The sequence below is a fragment of the Phragmites australis genome, chromosome 23 (assembly GCF_958298935.1).
Source record: "Phragmites australis chromosome 23, lpPhrAust1.1, whole genome shotgun sequence".
Lineage (NCBI taxonomy): Eukaryota > Viridiplantae > Streptophyta > Magnoliopsida > Poales > Poaceae > Phragmites > Phragmites australis.
In genome coordinates this window covers 287180-301408 of record NC_084943.1, presented here as the reverse complement: position 1 = coordinate 301408, position 14229 = coordinate 287180, and the positions used below count along the sequence as shown (strand labels likewise).

At 42.3% G+C, this 14229-nt stretch overlaps 1 protein-coding gene across 1 annotated transcript; it reads right to left on the bottom strand.

The window, feature by feature from the left end:
* Nucleotides 1-2137: 2137 nt before the first annotated feature.
* Nucleotides 2138-9782, bottom strand: LOC133905733 (uncharacterized). The gene is made up of 6 exons (XM_062347495.1): nt 9369-9782; nt 7109-7194; nt 4930-6741; nt 4633-4845; nt 3683-3807; nt 2138-3485 (listed from the first exon to the last, which is right to left on the bottom strand). Exons 1-6 carry the CDS (start codon nt 9369-9371, stop codon nt 2563-2565), a joined length of 3162 nt encoding a protein of 1053 aa, XP_062203479.1. The 5' UTR covers nt 9372-9782; the 3' UTR covers nt 2138-2562.
* Between the last annotated feature and the right edge of the window lie 4447 nt (nt 9783-14229).

Below are 14229 nucleotides of genomic sequence, written 5' to 3'. Positions count from 1 at the left end.
TTCAAGGCCAACATTTGCAGGCCCTTGAACACTGAAAGCTTCAATTTGTTGAGTGCTCTTAGCAGGCAGCCGCTGGTCCTCCTATGGCATGGCACATTTCATCAAAATCATTTCTTGATTTGGTTCTTCAGATTGTACTTCATTTATCTGGTTTAAGAAATGTTGTTTTACCCTATCTTCCTCCTGTGCACAACTCCCTGTACCATCTAGTTGTTCTGCAATTATAGTATCATCTTCCCTTGGATTGAATGCTCCCCACAGGTAGTGTTTCGTTTGAAAATGCTGCGAATATAAGAGAGCATGGTGAGTGACTCAACCCATGACAGAAACAGTATATCATAACTGGCTACTTTTGAATTTGATTGGTGACACGTACAGGAAATCAGGTGCAGCATCATATTTTTTCTATCACACGAAGAGATCATATTTTCAAAAAGAAAACTCCACACATACTCTGATAGCGCTCAGGCAGCAGAACAGAAGGGAATATCAGCATCTCAGCTTCACCAATAACAGCCTGCAAGACCAAATTGTTCTCCATGACATCCTTAACTAGCTGATCAAGTGCTTCATCATGCCTAGGATAGAAACATGAAGATTAGACAGTTTATTTCACATAAAAAAAGAAGGTACAAGTGATGAGTCAAAGGTTAAGCAAGGCACCTCATTTTATGTGGAAAGAAGTACAAGTCAATGTTTTCACCGGTGGGTTTTGATGCCTTCCATATCTCGGGCCAGGCTGCTGACCTAGATACCTTTGTCACTTCAACCACCGGCAGCAATGATCTTGACAATCTTCATTTGAATCATCTTTATTAGGAAACAAGAGCTCACTTGCCGTTAGGATCTTTGATCCTTTCAAACCTTCTTTGCCCCTTAAAGGTTTTGAATTCTTAGTGCTATCCTTTGCAACACGGAGCCAGTAGCTGGGGCTCGATTTGGTGGTTTGCCGATGACAAACTCGTGAATATTCCCACACTCGTCAATCCAACAGTAGCTGGGGCTCGATTTGGCGCCGAGCTTTGCGGATCCCGGTAGCGGGACCTCGATTTGGTGGTCCGTAGGTGTCGAGCTAGCTAGCCGATCCCATGCCATGGCCGCTAAGTTAGTCTTGCCTAGCTAAGGTCTCTAGTGACGATAGATGTTCAATCAAATACTAACATATAGAATATAGCAAGCAACAAATTAATATAATCTAGTACTAAGCAGCTGGACTAATTAGCTTCTCCTAAAAACCTGTATAGAAAACTGATTAGGCGGCCTTTTAAATGACAAGTGTCACCTTGCTTCCCCCAAAAACTTTGTCTACGAGCACCAGAATCCCTCGATCCCGGCAGAGGAAGAGAAGAGAAAACCCCCGGTCGCCAAGAGAAAAAAGAAGCGAAGCAAAACCTCTACTTGTTGAACACTGTGACCATCCACAGGTAAATAAGAAGAGTAATGATCGCGCAGAAAGAGTCTTTTTTTCTGGGCACATTGCAAACCAAACTCAATCCCGCCACATCTCTTCCATCAAGAACCGAGAAAAAGGCAGGAAATCACAACAGGAGAAAAGAGGAATAGAAGACCGAATACATACCATCTTCCTTCCAACGCCCAGTACCTCCGGCTCCAAGAAACAACAACTGTCTCGGCCTCAACAACTCAAATCCATTTCAACTCCACCCCGGCCTCAACGGTGCGGTTACAAGAGTCGATTCTATGGCCCGGACGTGGGGGTGGGCGGTTTCCTTTCAGGATTATCAATTGGGTTTTTCTTTCTCTCTTTTTTTTGAATCAACCAATTGGGATCAAATATCTATTTGGTTTAATGCAAGTCAAAGTCAAATATTCTCTACTGCCAATGAAATATATGGTCTCCAAAGCCGAGGAGATTCGTTGTGGCAACTAGAAATGAAATTGTCCTTTATCAAATGTAGAGCAGGAACGCGTATTTCACTAGAATTGTCCTTAATCTCAAAGGGGACGCCATTGCTGATAATGGTAATTAACAACACGCGCTAGCAAGGACTACTACGGCCCATCCAAAACAGATGTGTTTTGCAATTGTTGTAAAAGCATTCAGATTTGTCACATGCAAATTACAAACAGATTTACGAGTACATTTCATTGGATGCACAACAAGTTGAACAGTGGATCCAAATAAACCATTCATCTTGAAAAATCTCCTCTCCCCATACAAAATTAACAAACCTTTCCACTCAGCTTTGCCCTTTTCGTCACCATTGCCAAAACAAAAGGCGCCCAAACAGTAAACTGAAAGGGGCACAAAGACTTGATCTACATCATACTGAATGCAAAATTACTAACGAACGGCCTTTCCCGACAACATAACTGTTAGCTGTGGAGGGCTCCATACATCAGTTTGGAATCTACATCATCACAAAACTAAATCCTAACGAGAAAAATATCCTGCACAAAAGAACTTACAGGCACTGGCAAGCCGTAACTAGAGAAAGCAATCATCACTGGGAGACAAGGCAACAACACTACATTGTGATTCACAGCAAAATTGAACTTGTCCAGGAGTCCTGTACGACACCTTTAACTCCGAAGCAAGCTTCAGAAGAGCGGCATTGAGGGCGCTCCCGAGCACTTGCCAAGGCTCAAGTCAAGGTCTACTTCCCGGCTAACTTCCACCCTGGGAGCCCATCCAATCTGTTCCTGCCGTACCGGGAACAGCTCCAGGCAGGCTTCAGAAGCCACACCAGGCTCACCATTGCCCATGGAGACGAAATCAAAGGCCTGAGGGCAGTCACGCGGATGAGGGCACTCGGCTTCAGGGTTCAGCTCAGATGCAACTCCAGTGCTGCCACCTGCGCTAGAATCAGCAGTCACCATCTCTTCCAGCATTGGGAGTAACAATGCACCTTCTTCACTGGCCATCTCCTGGATGAGTTGCTGAGATCTTGGTGTCCGGGCAACAACAAATCCAAACAGCTTTGTTGTGGAATGTTCTGAGTCTGAGAGGGGTTGTCCGTGACCACGCTCACAAGGTTTGATCAGCTTGGTAGTGACTGCACAACTTGACTGTTCGGTAATACTTGAGGCAGTCCACACGGCCAAAGAGCTGGCGTCTTCCTGCTGGTCCACTTCTCCAAGCGCATGCAATTTACGCTCAATTCTTGGATGCACAGAGCAGTTTGATCTGGCTTTTGGAGAGTCCGTCTTAGCAGAGGACCAATTGCTGCCAGGTGACGTAATTCCTTCTCTTGTGGCAACTTTCATAGCCTCCTTTTGTGCCTCAGGGTCACGCTCCACCAGCAGTTGATTCTCAACGTGCACAACATGCTTCACAACAAAAGTCTCTTGGTCCGATGACTCATATAGTACTTCATCATGTTGGTCCAAAAGATCCTGCTCTTGTAGTTCCCCTTCCTCTGCGGCATGCGCTGAACCATCTTGCTCTTCAGATTGAACACCTTTGTCAGGCATATCTTCCTTTCGCTTGAACACTCCCCACAGGTAGTGTTTCCCCTGGAAAACTGAAGTTTAATTGTTCAGTAACTGGTAAGACGAGGCTATATAAGAGCAACACTAGTTCACAAGAAAATAATTTAAAGTAGGAAATTACTATGAACATCTGCACAGAATATCTGGTGACGTACCCTACTAAGTGTTTGCATTGTATGCACATGGAAAAATCAGAAAGAAAAAAAGGATTCTTCAACTAGACACTTACAGTGATATTGTTCTGGCAATAAAACAGAGGGGAAGATTAGTAGCTCGGCAATACCAACAGTAACTTTTAAGGCAGCATCACTCTTGATTATTTTGTTAACTACTCTGTTTGATACTTCATTTGCCCTGGAATGCAATAAGAACATTAGAACTTCAGAATCACCCCTTGATTGACCTCACCATGGATACCACAGGCTCCATTTCTTGGCGGTGGACAACTCAACTCATGGCGAATACACTGCAAAATCGGCCTACATAGCCCAATTCCAAGGATCCCTGCCACCTTTTGACGCCAACGTCATATGGAAAGCAAAATCGTAAAACAAATGCAAGTTCTTCGCTTGAACATTGATCCAAAGTAAAATCCCAACGGCTGACAACCTTGTGCTTAAAGGGTGGCCACACCCGCCCCGCTGCCCCCTTTGCCAAAGCCATCCGGAAACTGCGTTACACCTATGCCTACAATGTTCATATGCAAAGGAGGCATGGGCTAGGGTGACGTCCATGACTCAGTACACCCTCCCACCGGATCTCGACCCATCCAATTTTACAAACACGGCCGAGTGGTGGCATCAAGTGTCCAAGACAACACAAAAGGAAAAGAGAAGCGAGGTGAATGGCATCATCATTTACACGATGTGGAACATATGGAAAGAACGCAATAGAAGCGTCTTCAACCATAAGTCCCTACAATACGATGTGGTCACCAATTTGGTGGTTGAGAATATTACACAACGAACCAAAGCGTTTTTCCTTGCAGCCTAGTGCCCGTATTGTTTTTTGTTTTGTGTGTGTTGATGCTTGTAGCACACCCAGGCGCTTGTGTATTGTCGCCCTGCATGGCGATGTGCTTATGCTTGTAATTTGCTTAAACTTATCCTATTCTACTTATTTATGCCTGATTCGCAAAAAAAACATCAAGCAGAAGAAAAGAGAGAAAGTCACATGCACCTCGAAACACGTGGGAAGAAAAACAATCCAATGCTATCATCAGTAGGTCCTGAAGATGTCCATCTCTTTGGCCACGCTTGCAACCGTGGGAGCTTCATTACTTCAACTACTGGTTGCAACAATCCTGACAATTCCCACACTCTCTGACATGCTTTGTTTGACAAGTGAGCATCCAACTTAACAAACACTTCACCATCTATCTTAAAGATTCCACTATTGACATAAATAGAAGATATCACCATTTTATACAAAAGAATATTACTTTAACTTGGAGAAGAAAAAGAGCATAAAAAATACCTCCAAATAGGTTCATCAAGGGGTTGCGAGTAAATATAATATTGTTGACCAGCAGATTCTGAATCAGATGCTGTTGTGGATTGGAGAAGATGGTCCTTTGCAACTATATTTTGTGATGCCAACTTTGCATCATCATTTAGAGAACAGTTTGCAGCATCATTCAGAGCGCATTCAGCATACGCAGCACCTACAGTATCCTCTTCATCTTCATCTTCAATTTCAATTATGTATCTTCGTCTCTTCACAGGCCTACCATTCATGAGATTTTGATCATTCAAATCTCCAGTCTGTACAGCCTCCTCCACATAACATTTAGTGTCTATCCTATGCTTTGGCATTGGTCCATCAAACTTAAGAGGTCGAGGATTGACATTTTCCTGCTGCACATCTTCAGCCTTCTCTTCGTCTCTGTCATCATCGTCATCGTCATATGGTAGAATGAGTCGTCTTCGCTTTCTTGGGTTCTCCTTGGCAAAGTTTTGGGCAGCGTCAGAATTTTCTACTTCTGTAGCGCTAGCTTCAAGAGCAAATTTTGCTGTTGAAGAGATATGTAAGGATGAACTCGAATACTGATCCAATAGCTTTGATGGTTCCCTCTGGTTTTCCTTCAGATTATCATTTTCAATATGCACAGATGGCAGACAGTTTTTTTCCTTCGACAACACACCCATATTTGGATTGGACATGGCTTTGTCCAAATCATCATTTTGAAGAATGGAAGGCTGTGGTACATTGACAGCCATGCTTCTCTGCTGCAACTCGTTGCTATCCTTATAATCCAGCTGGAAACTGACCTCTTTCTTCTCTCTTTCCAACACCAAGCCATCTAACACATTGCTATTACTATCACCATGTGCTTCAGGCTTGTCCTTGTTTCTCAGCGATGACACTGCCCAATACTTGTTTTGATGAGCACCAACCAAAGTTCTATTATCATTTCCAGACTTAACTTTCATATTTTTGCAGCCAACTGGAGCATGTTGATTTGTCTGTTTGTCATGATCAGTGCGTTTGGAAGATAAGGTTGCACCACTGTTATCTTTCAACCCTGATACCTGGCTTACAGCTACTTTGCCAACAGAAAATGGAAGTTTTCTTATGTTACTTTGGAGATCAATCTGACCAGTTCGGTTGCCCTCAAGTGCGGACCTAGGATTGGGACTTTCCTTTGCCTTCAAAGAATTATATTGCTTGTTAGGATCATAATGAGTAAAATGAACATTACCGCTTGATGTATTTTGAGATGAAGCAATTGTCAATCCTCCTTGCCTCTCAACTTTATCGCTTACCAAGAATTCATCCAATGGTGCCAAATGATTTGAACCACGATCATTGTTCAATGTTTGAACAGAGCTTTCATTGTCAACCTGCTGGTTGTCACCATTGTTGCTCTTAGCTGTTTCAGTCGCAATGGTCTCACAAGAATGTAATGCCTCCCCACTGGTGCAGGCAATACTTGCAGCATCGCGTCCTCTTCTATTTATGCTTTTGCCTCTCATATTTGACTTCTTTCTAATGCACTTCTTTTGCAAAGAATTCATTCTTGAAGAATAATTCTTCTTTAGGCATGCACTTATAGTCATGTAGGACTTACTTTTTGGGTGTTCCCATGGCCCTACAGCCCTTGCTGACTCCACTCTCTTGGTAATTGGCTGCTGTGATGTAGAGCCAAGATGAGCATGACTTGAGGGCCTTTCACTTGACAACTTCACTAGAGATCTGCTGTAAGCAACTTCACCATGCTTTTGTTGGCATTCATCACACAACCAGTCTGCTAATGATCCATCATAGACAACTTTGTCCAAACAGTATCTGCACCAATTATGAATCATAATAAGAAGAGGAGAGGTCAATCATTACTTTTCTTGAAACCCAGAAAAAGGAAACTAAATATGTAATACCAGCATAGCTAAACTACAGAAGGTAGCATTTGATGGGTTCTATGATAAAAAGAACTTTCAGAAGAGAAAAAATCTATTGTGGGTTATGCCCATTAATAAGTAAAACATAAAAACTGGATTCAACGAAATAGATTCAAAGGTGCAGCAAAAGCTTGTTTAGAACAAGTGGTGATTGCAGACTCAAAAAAACAGATGGGCCAGGGAATAATCTGTTCCTATTCTTGCTACATGTTATATTTAATACAAGAAAGCATCATTAGGGTGAAAAGAAAACATACTGGTGTGTAGCAGCTCCATTGCAGTCACTGCAACATAGCAGAAGAAGTTTGAAACCAATATCTCCACACACTTCACACACAGTGTTCTGCATAAATGCCAAGAGGTTTGTTATTAAATTATCAGCTATAGAAGGACCTCATGATAAAATAAAAAATGTCATATAATACTCTCATATTTGCTGATACAGTATCCAAGTTTGTGGGCATCAAATGATTAACTAATCAAAACATTAGACTCGCTAATAACAGTAACTGAAGATTTAAATATCAGTCATTGAGATGCGAGAGCTTGACAAGTTTCTCTTAATACATTAATCATTTCATCTCCTGCCTTACTGCTTGACTTCCTGTTTGCTTTTCTTTCATCTCATCGCACCAAACTGCACCCAACAGCTAGTGCCAACCATACATTATGAACTGTCACTATCCTTAACAATGCGAAATCGAAACCCTGTCGTACCCTGCACCAACAAAAGGTGCTCTGCCCTGACCCAGTAAAAAGTTATTGGCAGGTTAATGTCCCATGCCAATGGTGTCTTTTTAGCCATCTGTAGTTGTCAAACGTCAACTCGGATAGTCAAGTTGTTATGGACTCTTTTTAAAAATTGGTACTTCCCAACCTAAAATTACTTGACTAAAGTTCATTAGAAGCCAGGTTTGAAACCACATCCTAAAGAACTAAATACTAAAAGTTCCACACAAGAAAGCCTCCCTTTATAGCATGACATAGGCAAGCATAGCATGGCATAACAAGCTGCATCAATAGCACACATTGATCTCTCCAGAGTCTCCTCCGCAGTTTAGCTTTGTACGTCCTTACCCATTGTCACCTTCTCCCTCCCTCCTGTCAACACCGCCTTCTTTCCTCCCTCCTAGAGGTTCACCACCTTCTGCGCTTCACCTACCACCACCACCTTATCACAACTTTACTTGACCCACATGCCACCACCGAAACTTATCCCAACCTAACTCGCCACTTGACCCTTCACTCCGTCCTACGCAAATCCCAATTCCTTCCCTATTGAACATTGACAAAACCTACATTTGTTATAATCTTCGCCACAATATGAACCGAAACACCACAATCAACCCCTTCTAAGCAAATGGCAATCTTCAACCTTAAATGTTGAGACCTCTATGACCAACTAATAACAAAGGATTGTTTGGCTATTTTCCACACTTCACCACTCACATTAGCAAACTTTCACAACTTGGAGACCATTATTCCTGCCATAGCTTGCAGTTATGTTGTGCCTACTTTATTTCGACCATGACCGCTACAGATAAATTATACCATGCTTGATCCATTTCCACACTTTGCCACGAATGAGTTTTGAAAGATACCCCGTTTGTCTTACTAGTGCAACTGTATCATTGTGGCACTCATTTACCTGCCTACATTCCCTAAGTTAGGCATGGGTAAGGGTAAGTATGGTAGCCAACAAGAGGCAAGGCTAGCTGAGTAGTGGGGGTACAAATCCTAGGACATGTTTGGTTCACGCCTAAGGTTAGCCAAGTATAGTTTACTAAAAAAATTGTGGCTAACAAATTCTTAGCCACAAATGTGACAAAGTTAGTCAAAAAACTAAATATATGACGGGTGGGTCAATGGGTTAAGAAAATATGGCTTGCTATAGTTGTGGCAGTCAATCAAACAGTTGCCCAAAAATCTATGACATGACTAACCTTAGACGTGGCAAACTTAGGTGTGAACCAAAGAAACCATTAGTGATTGCGCAGACGGGATCACGGGTCACAGCATGCGTTGTAATTAAAAAATAGGTTTGTAGCCAATCAACAAACCCTTTGCAGCCATGCCCAAAATCTACGGAGGTGAGCAGCCACAGAAAGCTGTGTAGTATACATTCAACCAGTCACTGAACAATCCCTGCCAATAGACAGTTTTGGATTTCGGTAAGCTGTGTAGTATACATGCTCCGTTAGCTGCGTAGTATACATTAAACCAGCCACAGAAAGCTAGCGGAAGGATCGACCTTTCGGTAACGAGACTCGAATTTCGTCCAGATTGAATACCAGATTACCAAAACCAAACGAACGGTACACCACAATAATGGCTTTCACAACAGTAAAGCCCTAACCTTGTTGGGGAATGGGACCATCCAGATCGAAGCATGCACAATCGGTGGCACACATTGCCAACCAAATCCACTCCGACTCCGTCCACATTTCTTCCGTAAAAGAACCAAAAAAAAGATAGGAAAAAAGAACCGCAAGGGCTGAACAGAAACGGAAAACATACCATGTTCCACCACCTTCCGCTCTCCAAGAAACAAGAGCCGCCGCCGCCGCCTCACGAACTCAAACTGATCCCAACTCCGAAAATCTCCAAGGAACCCAATCCGCCCGGCGCCTCAAGAACCCAACAGAAGGCATAAAACCCACATCTCCCCCAAAAATATCCAAGAACGGATTTTGAAGGCAAGAACCCCGCCCCCTCCCCAGAAGCAACGAGCAAGGCGAAAAAAACTGCTCTCCCTCTCTCTCTCTCTCTCTCTCTCTCTTCGCAAGAAAGCAGCGGGATGAATGGAGGAATGGCGGCGCAGAGGGCGGGATTAAGATTGCAGTTGCAGCGATGGGCTTCCGCATTTGGTCGAGGTGGGGCCCGCCACCATCCCGGCGGTTTGCATCAAAACTCGCGATGGCCGCGCGGGGTGGTTTACTGGTTTCCTTTCCCGGCCATTAGCCCATTAGTAACCTCACCTCATATGTTATAAAAAAAGTATCACGTTCGGCTTAAAACAATTATGTTTTGGAGATATTGTGCATCATTCATGTTATGTGATATTTAAATACTTTTTAAACCTGGATATATCCAACATATCTATTACACCTATGCACTTAAGCGTAATTGAGAATTTATCCTAAAAAATTGAAGAACTGCATAAACAAAGAAGAAAAACTCTAGCATTACCTTGTTTACATATATCATCAATGAATAATAAAACACAGCAATCTCTGAAATAATTTTTTAATAAAATAATATTATTAGAAAAAATCATGTGACGATAATATTCTAAAATTAGGTGTAGCTTTGAATATTTAGATCTGAAAAACTAGATATGGTATTTGTAGAAGATGATATTGTGCGTTTCTTGCTGCTAGATAATGGTCGGCCTTCAATCTTTTGACCAATGCATGGTTTCCGGCAAACTATGTGGTTTTCGTATGATCTGATATCTACCTTCTGTTCATCGAATCATGATGTGTCCATTTTCGGCAGCTCGGAAAGAATCTTTCTTTCTAGCGATAGCGTTCTGTTCCTTCAGATTTACGTGTTCCTGTTCACTTTGTAACTAGTCAAATACTCAAATGAGACTGGATCGAATCATCCACAGGACAAGTCTTATCTATGTCTTGCTTCTTTTACCTTTTAATCTAAGGACTTTAACTTTTGTAACCGCTTGAAGCTTGCTCACTTCGCACGACCAGTATATTTGTCTAACTTAAAGAAGGGAAAATATCAGATGCACAAGCACCATTTGATGGGTACGGCGTGACCCGTACACATCTACGGTCTTGCTCTGCAAATAGCCATGCATCAGTGCAGTCTTTGCCGTGACAATATTGTAGCACACCGTGCACTTGGCATGCGGTCTAGCTAGCACGTCCGGAGCGAGCTCCAGATCCCCCGCGCGCGTAGCAGGAGACCATGACAAGTCGTCTCAGCCGGACATCGCGTTGAACAGCTGCCGGGCGTCATTGACAAGGCCGTGGTTTGAGCACTCAGTGATCATGCTGTTCCAGGAGATGCCGCCGTGATTTGAGGGGAGCAGGATTGGGAGGGGCGACATGACGAAACAGGGACCAACTTTCACTTTCAGCTATTGGATCGAGTATGATCAATGGTGAATTATACAGGACAGTAGTATAGATATGGATGTTATGTATACAATAGCAGTAGTTCTTATTAAACCACAAACATATCATGCTTCAACACAAGACAACATATATATTTTCGAGATATGATCATCACACGCCATGTGCGTAGGCACTATATGCATGCATGCATATATGTTTGGTTTGATGATTGATGATTTTTAGATGATGAAATAATTAATACATCATCTTGTCGGTGGATGTAGGCGATGATCGATGCATATTTGACTTAGGCCAACTCCAATGGAATCGGCAAGTCGGCAAAATTCAGTGCTACAGTAATTTGCGAGCTACTGTAGTGCCTGCATCCACCTCCAACGGAGCTGGAATCCAGTGCTACAGCAATGCGGTGGCGGCAAAGGGAGGGGAGAGGGGTAGCTTTTTTGCAGATGAAAAGGAGGAGCCGCAACACTGTACGCTTCTTTCCCGCGACGACGCCGAGCACGGCAGACTCGCCAGGCTTCTGCACTCCGTCGGAAGCGTCGTCACAAATCCCCCACCCTTCACCGTGGAATGGTAACTGCTACATACCTTGAGATGGCGGCGGGAGGAGGCCTTTGTCGCTGAGCGCCGGGAACGCCATGTAGGCGATGAGGCAGGCGGCACTTCCGGTGCGCAGCACGAGCGTCGGCACGCCGAGCTCCTCCACCACGAGCTGCATCCCGCGCAGGTTGGAGTCCACCACCAAGCACGCCGAGCTCCTCCGCCACGAGCTGCATCCCGCGTAGGTTGGAGTCCACCACCAGGCACGCTGGCGCACTGCCCTCGTCCTCGTCGAGCACCTGGTGCAGGCTATCCCGGAACGGCCCACGCAAGCGCTCGTTCATCTGTAGCAGCGCCCTGGCGAAGTCCGCGTCGCTTCCGGAAGGGAGCAGGTCGCCGGACGACACGCCGTGGGATGGAGGAGGGAGGGAGGGAGGAGCAGGGAGGAGGGAGGGAGAGCTGGGAGGGAGGAGGAGGGAGGAGGGAGGGAGGCGGCGGCGGATGGAGGAGAGCTGGGAGTGAACGGTTAAAAGAAAATAATATAATATAGGATAGAAGATAGGGTTAATTTATAGAATATCTGTTGGAGATGTTTGAAAAAAATAGTGCTGTAATAGTGATAGTTGATACTGTAATAGTGTTATAGAGTACGAAATTTTAAAATAGCTGTTGGAGTTGGCCTTAATTAGTTGGTGATCGGGACGAGCTTTGTCTTATGCCTTGCGGTCGTTGTCCTTGGAGATGGTGATGGTGAGCACTCCTCTTCGCTCGTCAAGATTGGAGGCACTGTGCAGCAACTAAAAGCAATTGTCACTAGAGAACTGTGCATCAATTAAGTGGAAGGAGATGAATTTCGGATGGAAGGAGACATCTAGTATAGAAGATAAATAATGGGTGATTGATAGTATTTTTTAAAGAAAGTAGGGTCAAACTTTACACAGTGATCGTTTGATCAATATGGGTAGACGGTGAACATCATCTAGACCTGTTACAACTGATGAATTATATAGGAGTGTAGATATAGATAGTTATGCTTTGTGAGGATTTGTTGCTGAAGCTGTTTTCTTAGGTTTTTTGGATCCAGGTGACCGCTTCGTCTCGTGGACTCGTCTTCCAGCCGATGACGTTATCATGTGGTTATAAGTTGTCGTAGTAATATATATCCTTTGGATAGTTTAGCTGTTGTCTGATGTTTGCCTAGTATGGGGAGCCGCAGGTTTACAAATTCATCTGAGGGTCAAAAACTGCCTCCTAGCAAATTTCCGAAATTCATAAATATTGGAAAATTCACTTAAAATTTGGTGAGAATTTGGCCAAATTCACTCGATCAAATTTGTAAATCGGAGGCAAAATCCAGTCGAATCGATATTTGGTAACTGCTCGAATTCAACTGAAAAAATGCTCAAATTGTACTGAAAACTGACTGAATTTCCTGCATTTTCCTCATTTTATGCATTTTGAACGAATTCTTCAAAACCCGTTCAGTTTTCCCAATTTACCGATCGCGTTTCTCGACTTTCAATGAAGTTTAACAAAAGAACTACAATGCTCAACCTTGCAAAATCGATAACTAATTCACCTGAGCTTCAAATTTATTTTGTTTGTTTCCTTGTAACATGATATACATGATAAAAGTATTTATACTCATAAAAAGTTGAATATTTTCTGTAAGAAAATGTATTTTCTATACCTAGTTAAATACATATTTAATTCTTTGCTAATCCAAAAATCATGAAAACAATTTTGATAGTCTTCTTACATGATTCTATATCTTTTAAAAATACATGAACTCATGAAATAGTTATTGTAACATGCATGACTGTATAAATATGTTGCAACTAGATTAATTCATAATTAACTCATCACACATTCAAAATTAGTGAAACCACTTTTATTAGTTTAGTTATACTATGCTTTATGTAGGAAAAATAATGTAGACATGAAAAAATTAATTACAGTATTTTTTCTTAATATGTTCACTTTATGCTTGTGAATTTGTAAAAATTATGGAGAAATTAATAAAACTCTACATGAGGTGAAACCAATTTTGAAGATTACCTTAAGATACGCTCTAAAAAATGTATTTGCATATTAAGCTTTTCCTTAACGTGATGTGCCAAATCATCCTGTTCATATGGCCCATTTCAACATTTTTTCTTTTTTTTCAAACTTTCTCTCCATGAAATATGATGAAAACAATATTATTTTTGAAAAAAAAATCATAGAATGTCTTATAATTGTCTCTAGTATTTTTAGGTTTTTGTGATTTTTTTGAATTCAAATTCAAAAACCGGTCGAATTTAGAACGCGGTGCGGACCGAATCGACCAATATTCACGATATTCGAGCGGTTTTCGACACATTTTTGAACCCTGAGGAGCGGTAGTTGTTTCCTTCACTTGTTCAACTCTTTTTTATATATAATAGGTAGATCTTTTGCTTGTTCGTTTAAAAAAGTCTCTTTCTTTTTTCACAATTTAGATTTGTCCCGGATTTTTAGCTTACACTCATTTTGGGACACATATGGGGGGGTGTTCGAATTGAGGGATAATCCATTCTAGATGGAGTGGTCTATCATATCATAGGGTCATCCCATGGATGGACATATTACACTAGTTAGTTAATTGTGAGCCACGAGGTGGTAATAGATCAACCTATTCTATTCTTCAAGCCAAACAAGTTAATTAGAATCAAACACCTCAACAAAAGACCAAACATGTTCCAAAAATCTAATCATGGATA